Source organism: Corylus avellana, chromosome 8, assembly GCF_965113065.1.
Source record: "Corylus avellana chromosome 8, dhCorAvel1.hap1.2, whole genome shotgun sequence".
In the NCBI taxonomy this organism is placed as follows: Eukaryota; Viridiplantae; Streptophyta; class Magnoliopsida; order Fagales; family Betulaceae; genus Corylus; species Corylus avellana.
In genome coordinates this window covers 21,323,810-21,344,597 of record NC_142497.1, presented here as the reverse complement: position 1 = coordinate 21,344,597, position 20,788 = coordinate 21,323,810, and the positions used below count along the sequence as shown (strand labels likewise).

Sequence of the window (20,788 nt, the reverse complement as noted above, 5' to 3'; positions counted from 1 at the left end):
TGAGATCTTTTCTTCCTAGGCCCTCGCAAGAAGTAGATGAATTATCATAATATAATCGATATAAGAACATCACAATTTCAGATATATGGATATATTGAGAAATATTGAGCAAAAATGAAAGCTAATCAGAGCCAACTTCAGGTTCCATGAATCTCTGCAAGTGTAGGTAAGAAAATTAAGGATGCCCAATTACGGTCAATGGACTTTCTCTTTTATTTTGCCTGGCCAACAGATCACCCATATAGAAGGAGATAGATTTGATACAAAGTGAATCAAAGTCAAGCCATTAAGTAAGTCAGATACAAAAGATTTTACGAAAAAGGATTCTCATGAGGTAGTAAATATTTAAGTGTACAAAATTTAAACCATTCAATTAGAAATAATGTTAGGATTTAACTTTAAACCATTCTAATTTTATGAAGTTTTTTACTTGGAAGTTTTATGACATCAATGTTAAAAAAACTTAAGCTGGTAAAAAAAATCGATAAATTTAATCATTTAATTAATATTCTAACAATTAAATCATAATCTTCCTATCATAAATAAAACAAACCGAGCAAAATGGCTTGACTTTAATAACACTTTTTCCTCCTTTTTCTTTTCTCTTTTCACAACAAAAATATTAATAAATAATCTAAAACATAAAACACCAAAAACTACTTTTATCTTTATATTACAATATGACATTTTTTCAAATAAAAAAACAAAAGCGCCCTAAAAAAAACATTAACAAACCAAGCCAATTATAGCCTTCTAATGGACCACCAGTAGTGAGAAATCATAAGACTATATATATATATATATATATATATATATATATATATATATATATATATATTTGTTATTTTTATATCATATGTGTATAGATTTTTGTTTTCTTTTTTGTTTGGAGTACATAAACAAACCTAAAAAATTAAATAATAGTAATAAAAACCCGAAAAAGGAAACACAAGAACTGGTTGGACTGACCCGAAAGATCCTGTATGATGACATGCCCTTTCCTTATTTTATAGTCATAACAAAAGATCCATCTTTAGGTTTCGGCTAGTTCTGCAGTAAGGAGAGACTATTTGCTGTATTTGGCAAAGGCCAGGCTAGACCAGACTCAAAAACCCAAAAAAAATTTCTCAAAATTAACTACAATATTCTTATTTTTTACATCATATCAATCACTTTTTATTGTTATTCAAATAAAAAAATCAATACAAAACAAATTTTTTTACTTTTTTATACAAAATATTCTTACTTTTTTTTTTTTTTTCTCATATCAATCAAACCTTCTACGGCTGTCTACCATTGTTGACTTTCAGCATTGACTGATGACAAGTCTCTCTCAGTCCTAGCTTGAAAGAATGGTCGCTTTGTGCACATAATTCCACGTCGTGTGGCTTTTTTGACTGTAATCCTGAATTGTAGTGGCTGTAGTGTGTATATGAGCAAATTATCCTCTCTCTGTCTCTCTCTCTCTCTCTCTACTGCTCTTCTTTTGTTCTTGAGGCAGCTACTGCTTTTCTGGATGCATATGATGACTGTGAATTACCAGGTTTGATGTTTCCCCTCATCCTACAATATTCTTTTTTAGTGCCTGTGGTGTGTGTTTAACTGTTGAACTTTGCTCCTAAAAATGAGTTACAGTAGAAGCATAATTTCCATTCAAGAAAGAAAGAACAAATGAATAATGTCTCTAAGTCGTGAATTTTGGTCAGTAATTTCCAGTCCCATTAACAGTCAAGAGTATAAATATGTGAGTATTAACATTAGGAAAAAAAAAAAATGTTATACACCATACTTTATCTAACATTGTCGATGTGAAACTACAAATCATCTTTATAATCAACCTTGTTAAAAAAAATTAAAGGTCAATTGACAGTGCCAAACGTGAGCAAAATGAGATAAAAGTGTGGTGTATTACTTAAAATATATGTGTGTGATTGGCAGTGCCCATGAGTAAAGTGGAATAAAAGTGTGGTATATTACCTAAAATATAAGTGTGTGTGGACGTGTGCACTCGTGCTCGTGTGTAAATATAAGGAGATCCAAATCACAAAAATAAATGAATATAACATGAGGAGACCCAAATCAGATAGGGTTAAAGTGGTTTTTTAACATGGGTGATTATCTCCCTAACACAATCAAGAGTTTCTTTCATTGATTTTATATATTCTTGACCTTTGTGATTATGTATCAGATTATTGTGTAGCTTTTGACCAGTCCTAATAATTGCATGGGGCTTCTTGGTGAATTTCTGGTTGCCAAGGAAGCAGATAAAAAATTCAGAATCAAAATTCTAAAAATTCCAAACTTCCTTTCTGTTTCTTCTGACAGGCAGTCAATCTGTGCCTATGATTCCGGATGATATTGGCTTTTTCACTGAACAGAATGCCTCATTTTCCGTAATAGTTGTATAACTTAACATATTTGTCAAGAAAATTAATGCACTTTATGGTTCTTGTTTAGTGCACTATAAGCTCCACCTCAACCTAGTTCTCGGGTTTTCAAGTTAACCCCCTAGAAAGAGGAAGCAAACAGAAGAAGTTTTTGAAGAACCATGGCAGAAGATGATATGTACACGAAAGATGGGACGGTAGATCACCGTGGGAATCAGGCTGATAAAAGTAAAACTGGAACCTGGAAGGCCTGCCCCTATATTCTAGGTACTTGTGTAATCCATCTCCTAATATAACTAGTGGAATCTTGTTACGAAAAATAAGATGCTCATCAATTCCAGCTTTCATCAACAGGAAATGAATGTTGTGAAAGATTGGCATACTATGGGATGAGCTCCAATCTGGTACTTTACTTTAAGAAGCGACTACATCAGCACAGTGCTACTGCTAGTAAAAATGTCTTAAACTGGAGCGGAACATGCTACATCACCCCATTGATTGGGGCATTTTTCGCTGATGCCTATCTTGGAAGATATTGGACCATAGCCTGTTTCTCCATCATCTATGTTATTGTAAGTTTGGTTCGCTTGAAACTTCTTAAATTAGGTAGTTCATGTACCTAAGAGTCAAACTAATGAAGCACATTCTGAGTTCATCACTCCATTATTGGGCGTCTGAAATTATGAATGATTTTGCTTTTGGTAGCATTTGATAGACAATTCGCTATACACTTGATTAAGAGACATCCAAATGGACAAGAAAAAATGGAATACCCTTTCTTTCGTCAACATTATGCAGGCTAACAATCATGTACAATCTGATTCTCCAAAACTTTGACCTGAGTTTCAAAGCATGCTTGCCTTTGAATTCCTGTGTTCTTGCTCATTGATTAAATCTTTTTCTATTTTACCTAGGGGATGACACTTTTGACACTGTCAGCATCAGTCTCTGGCCTAAAGCCAACATGTTATGGAGAAGATAATTGTCATGCAACAGATACACAAGCTGCAGTGTGTTTTCTAGCACTTTACCTAATTGCATTGGGCACTGGTGGGATTAAGCCTTGTGTCTCATCATATGGAGCAGATCAATTTGATGATACTAATGAGGTTGAGAAGAAACGCAAAGCTTCTTTCTTCAATTGGTTCTATTTTTCAATCAATATTGGTGCTTTTATTGCTGGTTCTTTGCTGGTTTGGATACAAGATAATGTGGGCTGGGGATGGGGCTTTGGCATCCCAGCAGTGGCCATGGCAATTGCTGTATTAAGTTTCTTTTCAGGTACTCGGTTGTATCGAAACCAGAAACCTGGAGGCAGCCCTCTGACACGTATCTGTCAGGTGATCGTGGCATCCTTGAGAAAATACAAGGCTAAAGTACCTGCTGATGAGTCCATTTTGTATGAGACTGCGGATGCAGAATCTGCCATCAAAGGAAGCCGCAAGCTTAATCACACAAAAGACTTCAGGTTAGTTTCTAAACTCAAAAGCTTGGCGTATTGTCGATAGTATATGCAAGGATAAAGAAATCTGTTATCCGCACCCTTATGGCGCTTCATCCTTGGGTAGAAGGACCACCCATCCACCAGGGTTGACAAACCTTAGGAGCAAAATCAACTTGACCATCTATTTAACAGGATTTAATCTTAATTCATTAGGCAACCCAGGTAACATTTCTTAATGAACAATTCTCAGTTTTTCATCTATCTTCGAAAGCAGACAGAAAGAAGGAAAGATAAAAGCATAGGAATCCAAATTTCAATATCTATAATGTAATCATTTAGTGGTTTAAAATTACAATAATGATCCCATTGGTATGACTATGAGAAACAAAATGTAAGGATTTCATGTCAACTTGATACCCTAAAAAGTTGGTTGTGGATGGTTTGTGAAGTTGTTATATGGGTGCTAAGTCCTAAGTGGTTTCTTACCATGTGAGATTGGGCTTTGCAAGTGATATCAAAGAACTCCGATTGTAACTTAACTAGTTCTTTTGGAGTAATAGCACACATGTGGGTAGTACTTTCCATGGTTCATGTACTCTCACAACAATCCGATTCTTTTGAATCAGACTATAACATCCCACAATGATTTTGTATAAATGTAAGAGAGAGTTTCTTTTCTTTTGTCGGGTGTGTTATCTTTTCACTTTTGTTAATATTCCCTGACTTATTCTAAATCCTTACATTGTCGATTCAGCTTCTTTGACAAAGCGGCAGTGGTGGTGCAAACAGATCAAGTTAAGGGCTCGGTAGACCCATGGAGACTTTGCACTGTTAGCCAAGTTGAGGAGCTGAAAGCTATTATACGACTGCTTCCAATATGGGCCACAGGAATCATCTTTTGCACTGCCTCCAGTCAGATGGGCACCTTATTTGTGTTGCAAGGCGCCATCATGGATACTCGCGTTGGTTCCTCTTCCTTCGAGATCCCACCTGCATCTCTGTCGATCTTTGACACCCTTAGTGTCCTTTTTTGGGTCCCAGTCTATGATTGTATCATTGTCCCATTAGCTAGAAAATTCACAGGTCATAAAAATGGCCTAACTCAACTCCAGAGGATGGGCATTGGCCTCTTCATATCCATCTTTGCCATGCTTTCTGCAGGAATTTTGGAACTTGTAAGACTTAGAAGTGTTAGAAGGCACAACTACTATGAACTTGAGCACATGCCCATGTCCATATTTTGGCAAGTTCCTCAGTATTTCATCATAGGGTGTGCAGAAGTTTTCACATTCATTGGGCAGTTAGAGTTTTTTTACGAGCAAGCACCTGATGCCATGAGGAGTCTCTGCTCTGCTCTCCAACTAACCACCGTGGCACTGGGGAGCTACTTGTGCTCTCTACTTGTAACCATTGTTACCACAGTGAGTACTAGGCACGGGAAGCTTGGATGGATACCAGACAATCTGAATTATGGTCATATTGATTACTTCTTTTGGCTCTTGGCCGTTCTGAGTGTGCTGAACTTGGGAGCTTTTCTCTTCATTGCAAAATGGTACACATATAAAAGGCCTGTGGGGACTCTCAAATGATGGGTTACTCACTTACTCTGTTGGTTGAAGCACTAGCATATACAGTACAGCCTGCTTAATGAGTGTCATCTCCTTATGTATGCAACACATTTGGAAGTCTACTTGATATACAACAGTCTCTGAATGCTGTTTTCATTGGATAATGTAAAATGAAAATCAAATAGGGTGAAAAAACAAAGTGAACTACAATATAGATTAAGCCAATGTTTGCTCTCTTCACATATCAATGTACCACAAGAACAATTTATGAGCACTTACTGCGGCCTCAACGATTTCCAGCTTTTTTTCTGAGGCTTCTAGCCAACATGATTTGTTTCCTCGGTGACAAGTACTTTAAATTACTTGCAACCCGTAGCTCTTTTCTACCAAGGCCCTTGAAACAAGTAGATGAATTATCATAATATGATCGATATAAAAGCATCACAATTTTCAGATATATGGATTTATTGAGAAATATTGAGAAAAAGAAAAAGAAAAAGAAAGAAAGTTAATCAGAATAGCCAACTCAGGTTCTACCAAAAAAGAGGGCAAGATTTTGAATCTCTGCAAGTGTAGGTTAGAAAATTAAGGATACCCAAAAGTCCATGGACACAGTGATCAGCCTAAATGCCTAATCCAAATCATTCTCATTCTGATAAGAAGGGATTGGAACAAGAACCGAGTGGAGATAAAGATAAATACCAATCTAATACTTGAGTTAATCATTCTGTCAAACACCTGGCGTGCTATCCTTTCATCAAATTGTTGTATGCTCTACCTTGCATTGTAACAACCCGTGTACATTGTAACTCATACTTCTATAAATACAAAGCAGACGACTCCCCACGATTGTGCGAGAGAATACAAAATTTACAAAACTCCCCAGGATTGTGCGAGAGCATGTCTTTGAATACCTCGATGGCACTGCCCTCCATGTCCTCCGCAAACTATTGTTGACCGAGCACCGGCGGCTGGCGTGCCCCTGTACAATTATAAATCCATCCTTTTTTGCAGTGGAGCCAGCACTCTTATCTCATCTCTACTAGTGTTCCAATTCCTTCATATCATAATGAGAAATGAATTGGATCTGATCACTGTGTCTGTTTTTCTTCATTTTAGTTATTTTTTATTTATTTATTTATTTTAAGTAATAATAATAACTATCAACATTTCTTTTAAAACAAATAAGGGGAATGCTATTAATAAATAATAAATAATATTTTTCCTTTTAAAAGAAATATATTAATAAATAATTTAAAACACAAATATTAAAAACTATTTTTATCTTTATATTATACTAAAACACTTTTTCAAAAAAAAAAATATATATATATATATATATATATATATATATATATTAAAAACTATTTGAATCCAGTTAGTTTTATTGGGAAGGGTATTATTGTCTCCTAAAAAATGAAAAGACAATAATATCCCTTCAAATATAATTAACGGGATCTAGTTCAAATGAAATGGAAAGGATCCTAATTTTTGTTTAGAAAGAGCCTTGAGGCTTTTTTAGACTTTTTTCTGTAATAAAAATTTATTAATGTGAGAAAAGTGTAAAAGTGTTTAGTATGAAAAATTTTATTTTGTAATAATTTATTTATTTAAATAATAATAAAAATTTATTGATATGATAGAAAAAAGTAAAAACGATAAAGGTTTAATTTTGTTTTTATGAATAGTGAAGGCCCTTGCCAAACGGAGCCCAAGAACTGGGAGAAGCAAACAGCAACTTTTGCCGCGTCAGTGGACTTTGACCCAAAAAATCCTTTATGATGACGTGCCGTTTCCTTATTTTCTAGTCAGAACAAAATATCCATCTTTAGATTTCGGCTACTTGTGCAGTAATGAGAGACTCTTGAAGGATTTTGCTGTCCATTGACTCCATTTGAGTAGTGACTGATGACACACCAAACTCTCTCCGAGTCCCAGCTTGGAAAAATGGTGGCCACAGAAGAAGAGCAAAAGACCAGACCTTTCAGAGAGTAGTTAACTCTTTGTGCCCGGAACTCAACATCACGTGGCTTTGACTGTCATCCTGAATTGTAGTGTCTGTGGTGGTGTGTATATGAGCAAATTCCTCTCTCTCTCTCTCTCTCTCTCTCTCTCTCTCTCTCTACTGCTCTTCTTTTGTTCGATTCTTTAGGCAGCTACTGCTTTTCTGGATGCATATGATGAACTGTGAATTACCAGGTTTGATGTTTTCCCCTCATCCTACTATCTTCTTTTTTTTGTGCCTGTGGTGTGTGTTTCACTGTTGAACTTCTGCTCCTAAAAATTAGTTACAGTAGAAGCATAATTTCCATTCAAGAAAGAAAGAACAAATGAATAATATGTCTATAGATCATGAAATTTGGTCAGTAATTACTGTAATTTCGATTCCCATTAACTGTCAGAGTATAAATATGTGAGTATTTAGATTAGTTTTTTTTAAAAAAAATTTATACACCACACTTTTATCTAATTTTGCTGACGTGGAATTCCAAGTCAGCTATTGAATCGGCCATTGTTAAAAAAAATGCAATCAGAATAAAAGTGTGGTGTGTTGCATATATATATATATATATATATAGTCTCCTCTCAGAAGGAAGGAGTTGGTTGAAGAATGCAACACTATTCAAACGACCCCTCCTTCTGAGAGGGGTCGGTTTACTATTGACAATGGTTGAGTTGATTTGTTAAAACGGCCCCATTTCAAAGCGTCCCTAACACCTATATTTTTTGTAGTGCATATGACATAATCACAACAATATATGAATATAACATAAGGAGATCCAAATTACATAGGATTAGAGTGGTGTTTCAACATGTAGGCCTCACAAACTTTCCTGAGTGATTATCTCCCTTACACCGTCAAGAGTTTCTTTCATTGCTTTTATATATTCTTAGACTTTGTGATTATGTATCAGATTATTGTGTATGTAGCTTCTGATCAGTCCTAACAATTGAATGGGGTTTCTTGGTGGTTGCCAAGGAAGCAGAGAAAATTCAGAATCAAAATTCTAAAAAATTCCCAACTTCCTTTTCCTTTCGTCTAATCAATCCTAAAATTAATGCACTTTATGGTTCTTGTTTAGTGCACTATTAGCTCAACCTCAACCAAGTTGCCGGGTTTTTAAGTTAAACCCCTAGAGAGAGGAAGCAAACACAAGTTTTTGAAGAGCCATGGCAGAAGATGATGTGTACACGAAAGATGGGACGGTAGATTACCATGGGAATCAGGCTGATAAAAGAAAAACTGGAACCTGGAAGGCCTGCCCCTATATTCTAGGTACTTGTGTAATCCATCTCCTAATATAACTAGTCGAGTTACGGAAATAATATGCTCATCAATTCCAGCTTTCATCAACAGGAAATGAATGTTGTGAAAGATTGGCATACTATGGGATGAGCTCCAATCTGGTACTATACTTTAAGAAGCGACTACATCAGCACAGTGCTACTGCTAGTAAAAATGCCTCAAATTGGAGTGGGACATGCTACATCACCCCATTGATTGGGGCATTTATTGCTGATGCCTATCTTGGAAGATATTGGACCATTGCCTGTTTCTCCATCATCTATGTTATTGTAAGTTTGGTTCGCTTGAAACTTCTTCAACTAGGTAGCTCATGTACCTAAGAGTCAAACTAATGAAGCACATTCTTAGTTCATTACTCCATTATGGGGCATCTGAAATTATGAATGATTTTGCTTTTGGTAGCATTTGATAGGCAAGTTATATCCAAATGGCCAAGGAAAAATGGAATACCCTTTCTTTTGTCAACATTAATCATGTGTAATTCTGATTTTCCAAACGTTTGACCTGAGTTTTCAGAGCATGTTTGTGTTTGTATTCCTTGTTCTTGCTCATTGATGACATCGTTTTCTATTTTACCTAGGGGATGACACTTTTGACACTGTCAGCATCAGTCTCTGGCCTAAAGCCAACATGTTATGGAGAAGATAATTGTCATGCAACAGATAAACAAGCTGCAGTGTGCTTTCTAGCACTATACCTGATTGCATTGGGCACTGGTGGGATTAAGCCTTGTGTCTCATCATATGGAGCAGATCAATTTGACGATACTGATGAGTTTGAGAAGAAACGCAAAGCTTCTTTCTTCAATTGGTTCTATTTTTCGATCAATATCGGTGCTCTTATTGCTAGTTCTTTGCTGGTTTGGATACAAGACAATGTGGGTTGGGGATGGGGCTTTGGCATCCCAGCAGTGGCCATGGCAATTGCTGTATTGAGTTTCTTTTCAGGTACTCGGTTGTATCGGAACCAGAAACCTGGAGGCAGCCCTCTAACACGTATATGTCAGGTGATCGTGGCATCCTTAAGAAAATACAAGGCTGAAGTACCTGCTGACAAGTCCATTTTGTATGGGACTGCAGATGCAGAATCTGCTATCAGGGGAAGCCGCAAGCTTGATCACACAACAGACTTCAGGTTAGTTTCTAAACTCAAAAGCTTGGCTTATTGATGATAGTCAATATGCAAGGATAAAGAAACCAGTTCTCCACACCTTTAAGGCGCTTTATCCTAGGGTGGAAGGACCACCCATCCACCAGGGTTGGCAAACCTTAGGATCAAAATCAACTTGAACCTTTATTTAACAGGATTTAATTCATTAGGCAACCCAAAGTAACATTTCTTAATGAACAATTCTCAGTTTTTCATTCTATCTTTGGAAGTAACCAGAAAGAAGGAAAGATAAAAGCATAGGAATCCCAATTTCAATATCTGTGATGTAATCATTTAGTGCTTAAAATTACAATAACCATCCCATTGCTATGAGAAACGAAATGTAAGGATTCCATGTCCATTAAATTTACAAAATTGTCCATGTGATACCCTAAAAAGTTGGTCCTACATTGGGTGGGCACTAAGTACCTCGTTGGTACTTTACTAGGTACGATTGAATTTTGTAAGTGATTTTAGAGAACTCTAAGTGTAACTTTAATTAGTCATTTTGGAGTAATAGCACATATGTAAGTAATACATTCCATGGTTCATGAAAGTCTCACAACAATCCAATTCTCGCGAATTAGACTTTAACAGCCCACAATGATTTTGTATAAGAGTAAGAGAGATTTTTTTTTTCTCACTTTTATTAGCATTCCCTGACTTACTCTGAATCCTTATATTGTTGCTTTAGTTTCTTTGACAAAGCGGCAGTGGTGGTGCAAACAGATCAAGTTAAGGGCTCAGATCAAGTTAAGGGCTCTGTAGACCCATGGAGACTTTGCACTGTTACCCAAGTTGAGGAGCTGAAAGCTATTGTACGATTACTTCCTATATGGGCCACAGGTATCATCTTTGCCACTGTCTACAATCAGATGGGCACCTTATTTGTGTTGCAAGGCTCCATCATGGATATTCACATTGGTCCCTCTTCCTTCGAGATTCCGCCCGCGTCTCTGTCGATCTTTGACACCGTTAGTGTCCTTTTTTGGGTCCCAGTCTATGATCAAATCATTGTCCCATTAGCTAGAAAATTCACAGGCCATAAAAATGGCCTAACTCAACTCCAGAGGATGGGCACTGGCCTCTTCATATCCATCTTTGCCATGCTATCTGCAGGAATTTTGGAACTTGTAAGACTTAGAAGTGTTAGAAAGCACAACTACTATGAACTTGAGCACATGCCCATGTCCATATTTTGGCAAGTTCCCCAGTATTTCCTCATTGGGTGCGCAGAAGTTTTCACATTCATTGGGCAATTAGAGTTTTTTTACGAGCAGGCACCTGATGCCATGAGGAGTCTCTGCTCTGCTCTCCAACTAACCACCGTGGCACTGGGGAGCTACTTGTGCTCTCTACTTGTAACCATTGTTACCAAAGTGAGTACTAGGCACGGGAAGATTGGATGGATACCAGACAATTTGAATTATGGTCATCTTGATTACTTCTTTTGGCTCTTGGCTGTGCTGAGTGTGCTGAATTTGGGAGCTTTTATCTTCATTGCAAAATGGTACACATATAAAAGGCCAGTGGGGACTCTCAAATGAGGTGGTTGAAGCACTTGTATGTACAGCCTGCTTAATAAACAGTTGGAAGTCTACTTCAAAGGTAATTGTCTCTTTATGTTTTTTTCCTTGATGTAAAATAGAAGGTGAGAAAATATAGTCAACTACAATACAAATAAAACCGATGTAATCTCTCTTCATATATCAAGAACTATTTCTGGATGCTTACTGAGGCCCACTCGTACAAGGCAGCCATTGTTACCGTTTGATCTTAGAAAACCAAATTGTTAATAAAAATTTGAACTGTTGTATGAACAACTTGTATCCTAATTTACAACTTCTAGTCCATTGCCCAAGTCTAACAAACTAAACAACTCAAATACAACGATGACTCTCTTTAAGGAAGTTGCTGTGCATTTTGTTTCTGAGATTTTGAACCAAGGAAGCCATGTCTCACTTTTATCATGAATTCTTGAGTGGAAAAGACTCTTTTCCTCTATAATCTCAATATCTTGGACCTGCCCAAAATTATATAAAATAGAGAAGTTTATATATATGATGTGATACAACCTAGTGAGATATAATTTTTTTTTAAAAAAAAAATAGATAAACATTCTTTTAAGCAATAAAAAAGAAGCAAGACTTGCATTTCTACCATGTGTGCACGGGGCGCAAGGTGGAGCTATCACATCAACACGTGGCACTTTCAACTTGTGTCCTTTATGTACATTGGCACAAGACATAAGTCAAAGCCATAAAAAAGAACTAAACTATGATGTTCTGCTTAAAGTTTCAAAAAATCCTAAAATCTTATAATCATAATTAGATGTTTACCAATATTGAGTCATAATATTTTATATGGGCTGCAAGTATTGGGAAATCATAAACATGCATGTGTTTGTTTTTTGGTTTTTTTTTTTTGTTAGATGTGCGTAGATGTTTCTTCTTTAGGCAGGAGATACATAAACAAACATCTACCATTAGAACGTTAAACCCTCGATTAAAAATGTCATCTTCCTCTTTAGTAATTTTTCATCCTAAACATTTTGTAAAATTCATAAAGCCTCGTCAACAACCCTACGTGTTTTATGTGTTTGCCAAAAAGAATAAAAGAAAAAAGCAAAACGTCCTAGTCTTTTTTAGAGGATTGGAAATTTGGAATTCCCTATAATTAACTATCCGAATTAATCCAAGGCAAGTGGACTCCGTAAGCACCCTCTTTGTAAGACTGTCCAAATTATAGCCAATTAAAAGGAATCTTTATCCCTCTCCAGATGCCGATTTTTCATTTTAGAATAGAACTTCCTAAATGAATATATTGTACATTGTAATACATATAAGGTGTTATTCCAATTGTGATTTGGCTTTTAAAATTACCAATAGATTAAAAGTTAATAATGATAATCTCAAATTCAACGATAATTTTAAAAGCCACATCACAGTTGAAACTTGAAAGGACACTAGGAGAACTCTAAAAGAACACCTAACATTTCCCATTGTAATATATATTATAATGCCTACAAGGTGGGCCCATTTCTCATTTTGCACATGTGTATTAGGCCCACGTTAGATTAGTCCAATCTAGTGCTCATGTGGGCTGGTACCCAAAAGAGACCCTATATAATTGTTCATTTGTTCTCGAATCTTTTTCCATTTCCACCCCGTTCCTCATCGAACCGTCAGACACTCCAACGCTGTTTCTGCTTCACACACTGACAAATCTCAATGATTCGTAAACGATATCAAGAAGCCAAAACAGGTAAGCTGAAGAGAGCCTAATCTTTGAAAACTGAATAAACAGCTACATCTTCCAAATTGCCTTTGAACTAGGGAAAGTGCAATGCCTTTTCCAACACTTGCCTCCCAACTGTTCGATGAAATGTTACAACCAGATATTGTTTTCTTTCTTCTATTTTTTTGGTGTGTTTCTCCTGGTTCGAAATGGTCCTCTTCATATTTTTGACCCATTTCATTCATTGGTTTACCAAAGACGCGAAACTTACTTGCCTCTAATTGTTAAGAGAAATGTTTGAACTTTTTTTTTGGGGGGGTTAATTCGTATTTCAGGTTTTCAACTGGTGAAATCGATGAATGCCGAGAAGTACTTGAAGAAAGTAGGACTGGGCAAAGAGGACTACCACTTCTGGAAGCAAATTGGCAAAGCTCTGCTGTGCACGTACACGCTATTTGGTGTCGCTTGGCTCTACAACGAAACATCACCGCTAGGCTGGTGGACGCTGAAGCCTCGACCCAAGGAAGAAAAAGAATTAGCCCACCTCTACGAGCGGCGAGAATTTCCGTACCCGGGTGACGAAGAAGCAATGGAAGAGTTCGTTACCAAAGGGGGCATGATCGGCACAACAATCGGCCCGAAAGGGGTTGTTGAAACGGACAGGGATGCGTATAACTATCAGAGGGACTTGCAGAACAAGAAGGTTGAGCAAGAAGCTCAGAAGCTGTGGTCGAGGATGAGGCACGAGGTCATTCAGGAGCTTCGAGAGAAGGGGCATGACGTTGAATGAGTTTTCTTTCCAAGTTGTATTATGTAAGTGATATGGTTTTGTGAAACATTAAGCTCTGTTCTAATTTATTTTCTGAAACCCTAATCGTTGTATGTGCTCTTGCTTTGAAAAGTGAAAAAATAAAAATAAAAGATAAATATATCAGTCAATTTTATGCATTATCAGGCTGTTTAATACGATGTTTGCAAACCCTTTCTTCGAAGAGGTTGGGCACCAAAACTTGGCATGCAATTGGGGAAGGGAGTCTTGATTTGCAGCATCTTTGTGACACCGCAAAAAACAAATCGATATGGGTGGGCGGATTGTGAGGATATTGCATGGATATTAAGTCCCACATTGATTTTTTGTTAAGTTAGAAATGGTATCAAAATCAGGTTAACGACACCATGTGGCACTAGAGAATTGCATTGTGACATGGATCCTGCGAGATCGTCAGGGGGAGTTGAGTAGGAGAGATTATGATACTGCATTAGGTGGGTGGAATTTTTACTAGGTAAGACTAGATTATTTAAGCGATTTGAGGCTCTAATTATAATTTCGACTAGTATTTTGAGAATTATAACGCATATATGACTAATACTTTTCTTTATCAATCTATTTTTAGTCTTATACGATGCATCTAACCGCTTCTTATAGTTGCAAATTTAGTGAATGGAAAAGAGGTGTTTAAGCCGTGACTTTACTCATTGAGTCATTTATTAACATAATTTAGACATTGTTGGGAAAAAGTTTCAAAAAGCCTCTAGTTTCCACTTTCCACCCAAGAGTTCACAAAGCGTCACCACTTTAACGTATTTGATTTAAAGAATGCATTTAGCCAAACTGTGATGTAATGTGGATGATTAGGGTAAAAATGATCATAATCCTCTTCATTTCAAGTGAAACTGGAATGAACAATTTTGTAGTCTATATTTTGTTTTATAATATTTAACGGTGTATATGGTGTAATATCATTTAAAAAATTTAAATAAGATCGCAACATATGCACCATTAAATCTATAAAATTTAATATCAATTATGAATAATCCCTCTAGAGGCCCTCAACTCCAAAAAGATTGGTGGAGAAAGATTTTAATTATAAATATGTGAAGATCAATAATTGATGGGGCAGCACTGTTGTCGTTGGCCTGAAACTATATCGAACTCTTTGCAGTCCATGGTTGAGTTTGATTATTGTGTTGTGCTGTAAATTCTACTGGTTTCACGTATGCAGTACTAATATCTTGTGCGCGTCTTTTAATGGATTGTCAGCCAATTTTATGTTGATCGTATCCTTCAAAAGTGAGCAGTTATTTGTACTAATCCATGAAAGCAGTCTGCCCTGGTAGAAGTTTTGTTCTGCATTTTCACTACACGGGAAAATAAAGGAGACTAAACGGAGCAGGCACAAAATGCGAATGGCCTTTTAGTTCTTCAAAACCCAAACCAAAATAAGCCCCAAAACATACTAGACATGCAAAATTAATCAAAACAAAACTAACCCAGATAAAGAATTAGGTTTCAAAATCCAAACCAAAAACAAACCCAAGATTTCCCAACAAAATCTTTTGCTTGGGACTAGCAGAGGAGCACAACGTCTGGTGCTGGAGTTTCTGTTATGCTAGTCGTGCCCGAGCGTTCAGCCCAAACTTTTGGTTTGGATGAATGAAACGAGCGACCAGAGGGAGAGAGAGCAAGTGAGAGAGAGAAAGAAAGGGGGAAACAGAAAATAATGTCAAAAAACTTTTCTAATGTGAACAGTGAATAAGTTAAAGTTTCACGTTAGAGCATATCCAGCAAGGTTTTTCATTTTAACTACTCAGAGAATAACTTTTTTTTTTTTTTTCATTTTAGATACTAGTTTTTCACTATACACTCCAACTGAACACCTATTTTAATTATCTACTCTAATTAAATATTTTTATCATTTCCTTGTCTTCCCCATAGAGAGAGAGAGAGAGAGAATATTAAAAAAATATAAAGAAATATAAAATATAATAAAATATTACTTACAAGTTGCTACAGCAAACTTTCATATTTTACTGTAAACTGTAGCAATTGTAAGGAAATTTTTATTTTACAAGGACTGCTGGAGCAAGGAAATAAGGTATAATAGCTAAATTTAGCTAAAAATCTAGTTTACACTTTCTGCTAGAGATACTCAAAGAAAAAAAGTTAGTTTAGCCATTTTGCTGGAGATGAAATTTAGCTCATAATAGCCAAATCTAGCTATTTTCATGCAATTAACTACTTTCTTGGAGATGCTCTTACAAATTCTTTATGCGTAAAGCTAAAGCACAGGCAGCACGGCTAAGAACTTCTCTTTATCTTTCAATAAACAGAAAGTGCAACTAAAATTCTAAGTATACAGTTTTATGCTTTCAAAGCTCTAATGTGTTCGGCAAACCCATTCATCTCTCTGTCACTGTTGAAGCACAATTTTTCAAAAAAAAAATCAACATCAAAACATTGTAAATTTTTCACTTTTTATATCACATCATTCACTTTTTATTGTTATTCAAATTAAAAAATCACTACAAAACAAAATTTTTTCACTTTTCAATATAAAAAATTTCAAAACTTTATACCACATCAATCATTTTCAGCTACGGGAAAAAGAGGTTGCCAAACATAAGGCTATGTTTCTTAATGTGTATTTTGAAAGTATTTTTTGTTTTTGTCTTGAAAAAATATTCTCACGTGACATAAAAATAAAAACAAAAAAAAAACACTTTCAAAACACATTAAAAATGTTTTGAGTTATTTGTTGATGTCTTTGACTTGGAAAAAAAAAAAAAAAAAAAAAACATGATAGTCCCTCCATGGTTAATTTAGGTGAAGATCAAGTTAATTTACATATGTGTCATAAACGTCTAGGCAGTTACCTTTTCCTTTTATAAGTAAATGTAATTTATTAAAAAACGCAAATAAGTAACCTGTATATAAGAGGAACGTCTAATTAGAAAAAGAAAAAAAATAAAGAAAAACATGAAAGCTAAAAATATTTAAGTCTAAAACAATTGTCCAATGGAAAATAATCTTGCAGAAAGAATCTTTTAACTCCATCACCATCCGTTTACAGCCTTCAAAATTTTGATAACTTCTTTCCCACCAAAGGTATCACATAAGGCAAGATGGAACCATCTTTCATATGGCAACATTCTGAATCCGACCAAAATGTCCTTCCCAACAACCAAAGAGGTCTACCACTCGATTAGGTATGATCAAGCTAACCCTACTATACTGAAAATGGTATGCCAAAGTGTACTAGCCATCTCACAATAAGGTAAAAGTTGGTCCATGAACTTCTCAATCTTCTTAGTTCTTACAAATACAACAACGATGACATGCCGCTTTCTAAAATTATCCATGGTTAGAAACTTTCCTAAGGTAGCCTACCAAGCAAAAAAAAAACTCTCAAGGGAGTCTTATTCTGCCAAATACTACTCCAAGAGAAAAGAGTACTAACATGAGGAACAAGAACATTGAAGTAAGAATTGACTTCAAACATCTCTCTCTTGGAGGATACCCAAGAAAGCTTGATTCGCTACCACATCTCAATCTAAAGGAATTCAACAAATTGAAGAAACAGAACACCAAAGTCACTTCTCCTCGTTCACCATAGCATAAATCAATCTACTTAATGCCTCCATAACTATAACAAACAGAAACAAAGACAAACGATCACTGTCTCGAACCACGAGAACTACTATAAAAGCCTGTCGGGGTGCCGTTCACCAAAACAAAAAAGCGCAACAAAGAAATACAATGCCCTATCTAACTACACCATCTCTACCTGATCCTGCTCTACAATGATTTTCAATTCATTCCATCTGTGAGAGCCACCTGCACAATTACTTGGGTGACTGCATTTCACTTGCCCACTGTTACGTCCCGAAATCATAATTTATCAATGCTTTCACAGAAATCTAGAGCCAAAATTGCATCAATACAAGTCCGCTAAGGAAAAAATGGATCATGAGAAGTTACAATAGAAGGTACACGGAGAGCATCTTTGGACAAATGATTTCTATAACTGCCATATGCTAAGCTACATTGCCATATCAATTCTCATTATCATAAACAGTGACAGAAATAAAAGCGCTCGGTGTCTGATTCTACCACTGGCATTATTAGAATAACATGTTCAGCAGAGGAAAGATAACAATATATCATGTGCTTTTATCCGAAGAACAAGAACAAACACATTTATATATATATGTCTTTACAACAAGATATGTCTTAGAAGAGCAGTTGATGATGCACCTTTACAAGACAGTCCTGGCTATGGAATGTGACCTCCTTAGCTTACTCTTTCCAGATTTGCTTCTCCTATAGCTCCTCAATGGCGTCAAATAGAATCTCAACAGGCCATTATCAATGTTGTTTGGTGAATATCCCGCGCTCCGGTTGTGCTGCAGCATAACCTCTTCTCTTCTCTTCAGACAATTGCCTTTGGTCTCAACACCACTCATATTATTGAACAATCCGGCCATGTTGCCGGAGCTCCTACAGCTAACACTATAGCTGCGGATAAGCTTCTGGCTCACAGACCCATTTGCTTCTCCATCGGCCACCCTCCTCATCTTCTGCCAAGACTCACCAAATGGCCGATCACCCACATTTCCTCCAACATCCTCTTCTTCTTCATTCCCACATTTTCGATCCCTTCGCCTCTGTATTAAACCAAAAATACTCCGCATTTTGCGCCACTTGTTCAACTTCTTCAAACCCTTCTGATTAACCTCACCATCTCTGGAAACAGATTCAACAAGCTCCAAACCATCATGTTTCTCACACTTGGAATTCGTATCCTTCAAATCCTCTTCCTCCTCCTCTGCAATCAACAACTTTGCACCGTAGAATAACTCTGTGCTCGCTGGAGACACCTTCGCATTCGCATTGGAAACCAATTTCAACTCATCAAACTCCGCTCCTCCCCCTTTTCTATGCAAATTGGAGTGATCAAAGCTCCTCCGCCGCCTTTGCAACGATGTAGACATCGATTCTGAATAGTAATCCTTTGTCTGAGCTGATCCACCAGGACTCATCCTTTCGTCCAAAGACAGCATTGGCGTAACAAGCCTCGGATAGGCCTTTCCTATCAAATACCCGTCCCAAGAAGCCCTCGGCTCGTCGAACGAGTACCGCCTCACATCGACCGATAGCCTTGGCTCCGTATCGCAAGATCTTCTCCCAATCTCCGATTGCGTGTCCCTCCAAGGCCTCCTCTCACTCCGCTTCTCAACCTCCACGAAACCACCACCATTGTTGTGCTTCTTTATCTTCGGTTTTTGCCCCCATTTCCTCAATTTCTTGCTGAACAGCGAAGCCGCCTCCCAAACGCTCCCGGCAATGTCCTTGAAGTCCCTTCCTCCACTCCTCTTGCTCCGCCATTCGAGATCTATGAACTCCTTCATGGTCTTGAACTCTATCTCTTCCTCCGCAATCTCATTCTCTTCTACATTCGGCTCAGCAACCCTAATTTCTTCTCCACCAAGATCATTCTCATTCTCATCCTCATTCTCGCTCTCGTTCTCATCGTCTTCTCTCAGTTCAAACCCTAGGTTCTCCAATCCCAAATCGTGCGTCCTATTCGGATCTTTCCCTTTCCGCTCGTCGTCTAGATTGAAGAGGTCCCAGAGCGTGCTCCGAGCCCTAACGTCGCAGGACTTACGACGCGGCGGCTCGGATGCGGCGGCTGCGGCTGCGGCAGTGACCGAGAATCCCTCGGCATTGTAAGACTTGCAGCGGCGGAGCTTAACAGCCGCAGCACACTTCCCCGGCGCGTGAGTTTCCTGGCGCGTGGCGGGTTCGATGGAAGCGAGTCGCTCGCTGAGGCACAAGGCGCAGAAGCCGGTGACGGGTATGTTTGGGTGGCGGTAACAGCTGGAGAGGCGCGTCTTGGGTTGGGAGGTCATGGCTCGAGGCGTGGAGTGGCTGTGAGTCGGTGCATGGCAGTGGAAGGGAATGGGACTAAGTCGCCACTGTGAGAGAGCAGTGACCAATGCGCTCCGTGCACAGAGGGAGAGTGACAAATGGAATGCTAACTGGAACCCTGGATAAACCCTTTCTTTGTTTCGTTATCTGCAATATTATGCTTCCAACCAACCAAAAAATATGGGTAATTTTTTTGTTTCTTTCCCACAATAAATATATACAATTTGAGAATAAGTTAATAAGTTATACGGTTTTGGCACAAACTAAGGTTTTGATGCACTCAATGACATGTTGACACATTCCCATGAAATAAAAAAGAACATAGGCTAGCAAAACACAAGATCTAAACCTTATTTTACTCTTAAAAAAAGCAAATCCTTCCAGCATAGCTACCGCCCGAGGCAGGCCAGCTCGATATATTTTAAGACATTAGGCAAAAAGTTTAAGTATGACATTTTTCTTTATATTTTAATATTAATTAAGTAATATTTATTTTAATATTAATTGTATTTTTATTTAAAAATCATTCTTCTCCCTTTTTGGGTTTTATTTAAGAATATCTTTATTATTATTTGATTCTTTTATTTATTGATATCAATTTTTAGGCCTTATTTATGGAAAAGGATCCTCTCCATTTTAGATCTCCTCAATTTCCTATATTTAGTACATTTTAAATGATAATGTTGTCCAAAAACTGAAAATAATGCCTTATTTATTTGAGCATGTTAGAAAATCAAATGATATTAATGCCTTTTTGAAATTAAGTAGGGGGCCTTAATTTAAGCATAAATACTAACTGTGTTTAATTTGTTTTTTTTTTTATGGAAATTGTTTTATTAGGATTTATTAATTGGGGCCTTATTAAATTGGGGCTTTTTTAATTACTTATTTACCATGATTAGATGGCTTAATTAATGAGTATGGAGGGTAATAAGGGTTTTAAATTTTTTTATGGAAATATTTTTTAATTGGGGGCCTTAATTTAAG

General features: G+C 36.9%; 4 protein-coding genes across 8 annotated transcripts; 3 read left to right on the top strand and 1 right to left on the bottom strand.

Annotated features, from left to right (window-relative positions):
- Positions 1-1,289: 1,289 nt before the first annotated feature.
- On the top strand, positions 1,290-5,557 carry LOC132163969 (protein NRT1/ PTR FAMILY 8.2-like). Of its 2 annotated transcripts, none has more exons than XM_059574359.2 (5): positions 1,290-1,543; positions 2,458-2,654; positions 2,742-2,959; positions 3,302-3,855; positions 4,586-5,557. In XM_059574359.2, exons 2-5 carry the CDS (start codon positions 2,549-2,551, stop codon positions 5,418-5,420), a joined length of 1,713 nt encoding a protein of 570 aa, XP_059430342.2. In that variant the 5' UTR covers positions 1,290-1,543; positions 2,458-2,548; the 3' UTR covers positions 5,421-5,557. The 2 variants fall into 2 exon arrangements, with proteins under 2 accessions (XP_059430342.2, XP_059430344.2); XM_059574361.2 differs by having other exon boundaries at positions 2,326-2,654.
- Positions 5,558-7,235: 1,678 nt separating this feature from the next.
- Positions 7,236-11,588, top strand: LOC132163967 (protein NRT1/ PTR FAMILY 8.1). Of its 4 annotated transcripts, none has more exons than XM_059574357.2 (5): positions 7,236-7,465; positions 8,494-8,676; positions 8,758-8,975; positions 9,287-9,840; positions 10,550-11,588. In XM_059574357.2, exons 2-5 carry the CDS (start codon positions 8,571-8,573, stop codon positions 11,400-11,402), a joined length of 1,731 nt encoding a protein of 576 aa, XP_059430340.2. In that variant the 5' UTR covers positions 7,236-7,465; positions 8,494-8,570; the 3' UTR covers positions 11,403-11,588. The 4 variants fall into 4 exon arrangements, with proteins under 4 accessions (XP_059430340.2, XP_059430338.2, XP_059430341.2 ...); XM_059574355.2 differs by having other exon boundaries at positions 8,483-8,676; XM_059574358.2 differs by having other exon boundaries at positions 7,236-7,598.
- Positions 11,589-12,996: 1,408 nt separating this feature from the next.
- Positions 12,997-14,043, top strand: LOC132164394 (homeobox prospero protein). The gene is made up of 2 exons (XM_059574903.2): positions 12,997-13,119; positions 13,428-14,043. Exons 1-2 carry the CDS (start codon positions 13,086-13,088, stop codon positions 13,880-13,882), a joined length of 489 nt encoding a protein of 162 aa, XP_059430886.1. The 5' UTR covers positions 12,997-13,085; the 3' UTR covers positions 13,883-14,043.
- A 3,845-nt stretch (positions 14,044-17,888) lies between these two features.
- LOC132163593 (DUF740 family protein, putative (DUF740)) lies at positions 17,889-19,948 on the bottom strand. The gene has a single exon (XM_059573940.2). The coding sequence runs from the start codon at positions 19,780-19,782 to the stop codon at positions 18,130-18,132; it is 1,653 nt and encodes a 550-aa protein (XP_059429923.2). The 5' UTR covers positions 19,783-19,948; the 3' UTR covers positions 17,889-18,129.
- Between the last annotated feature and the right edge of the window lie 840 nt (positions 19,949-20,788).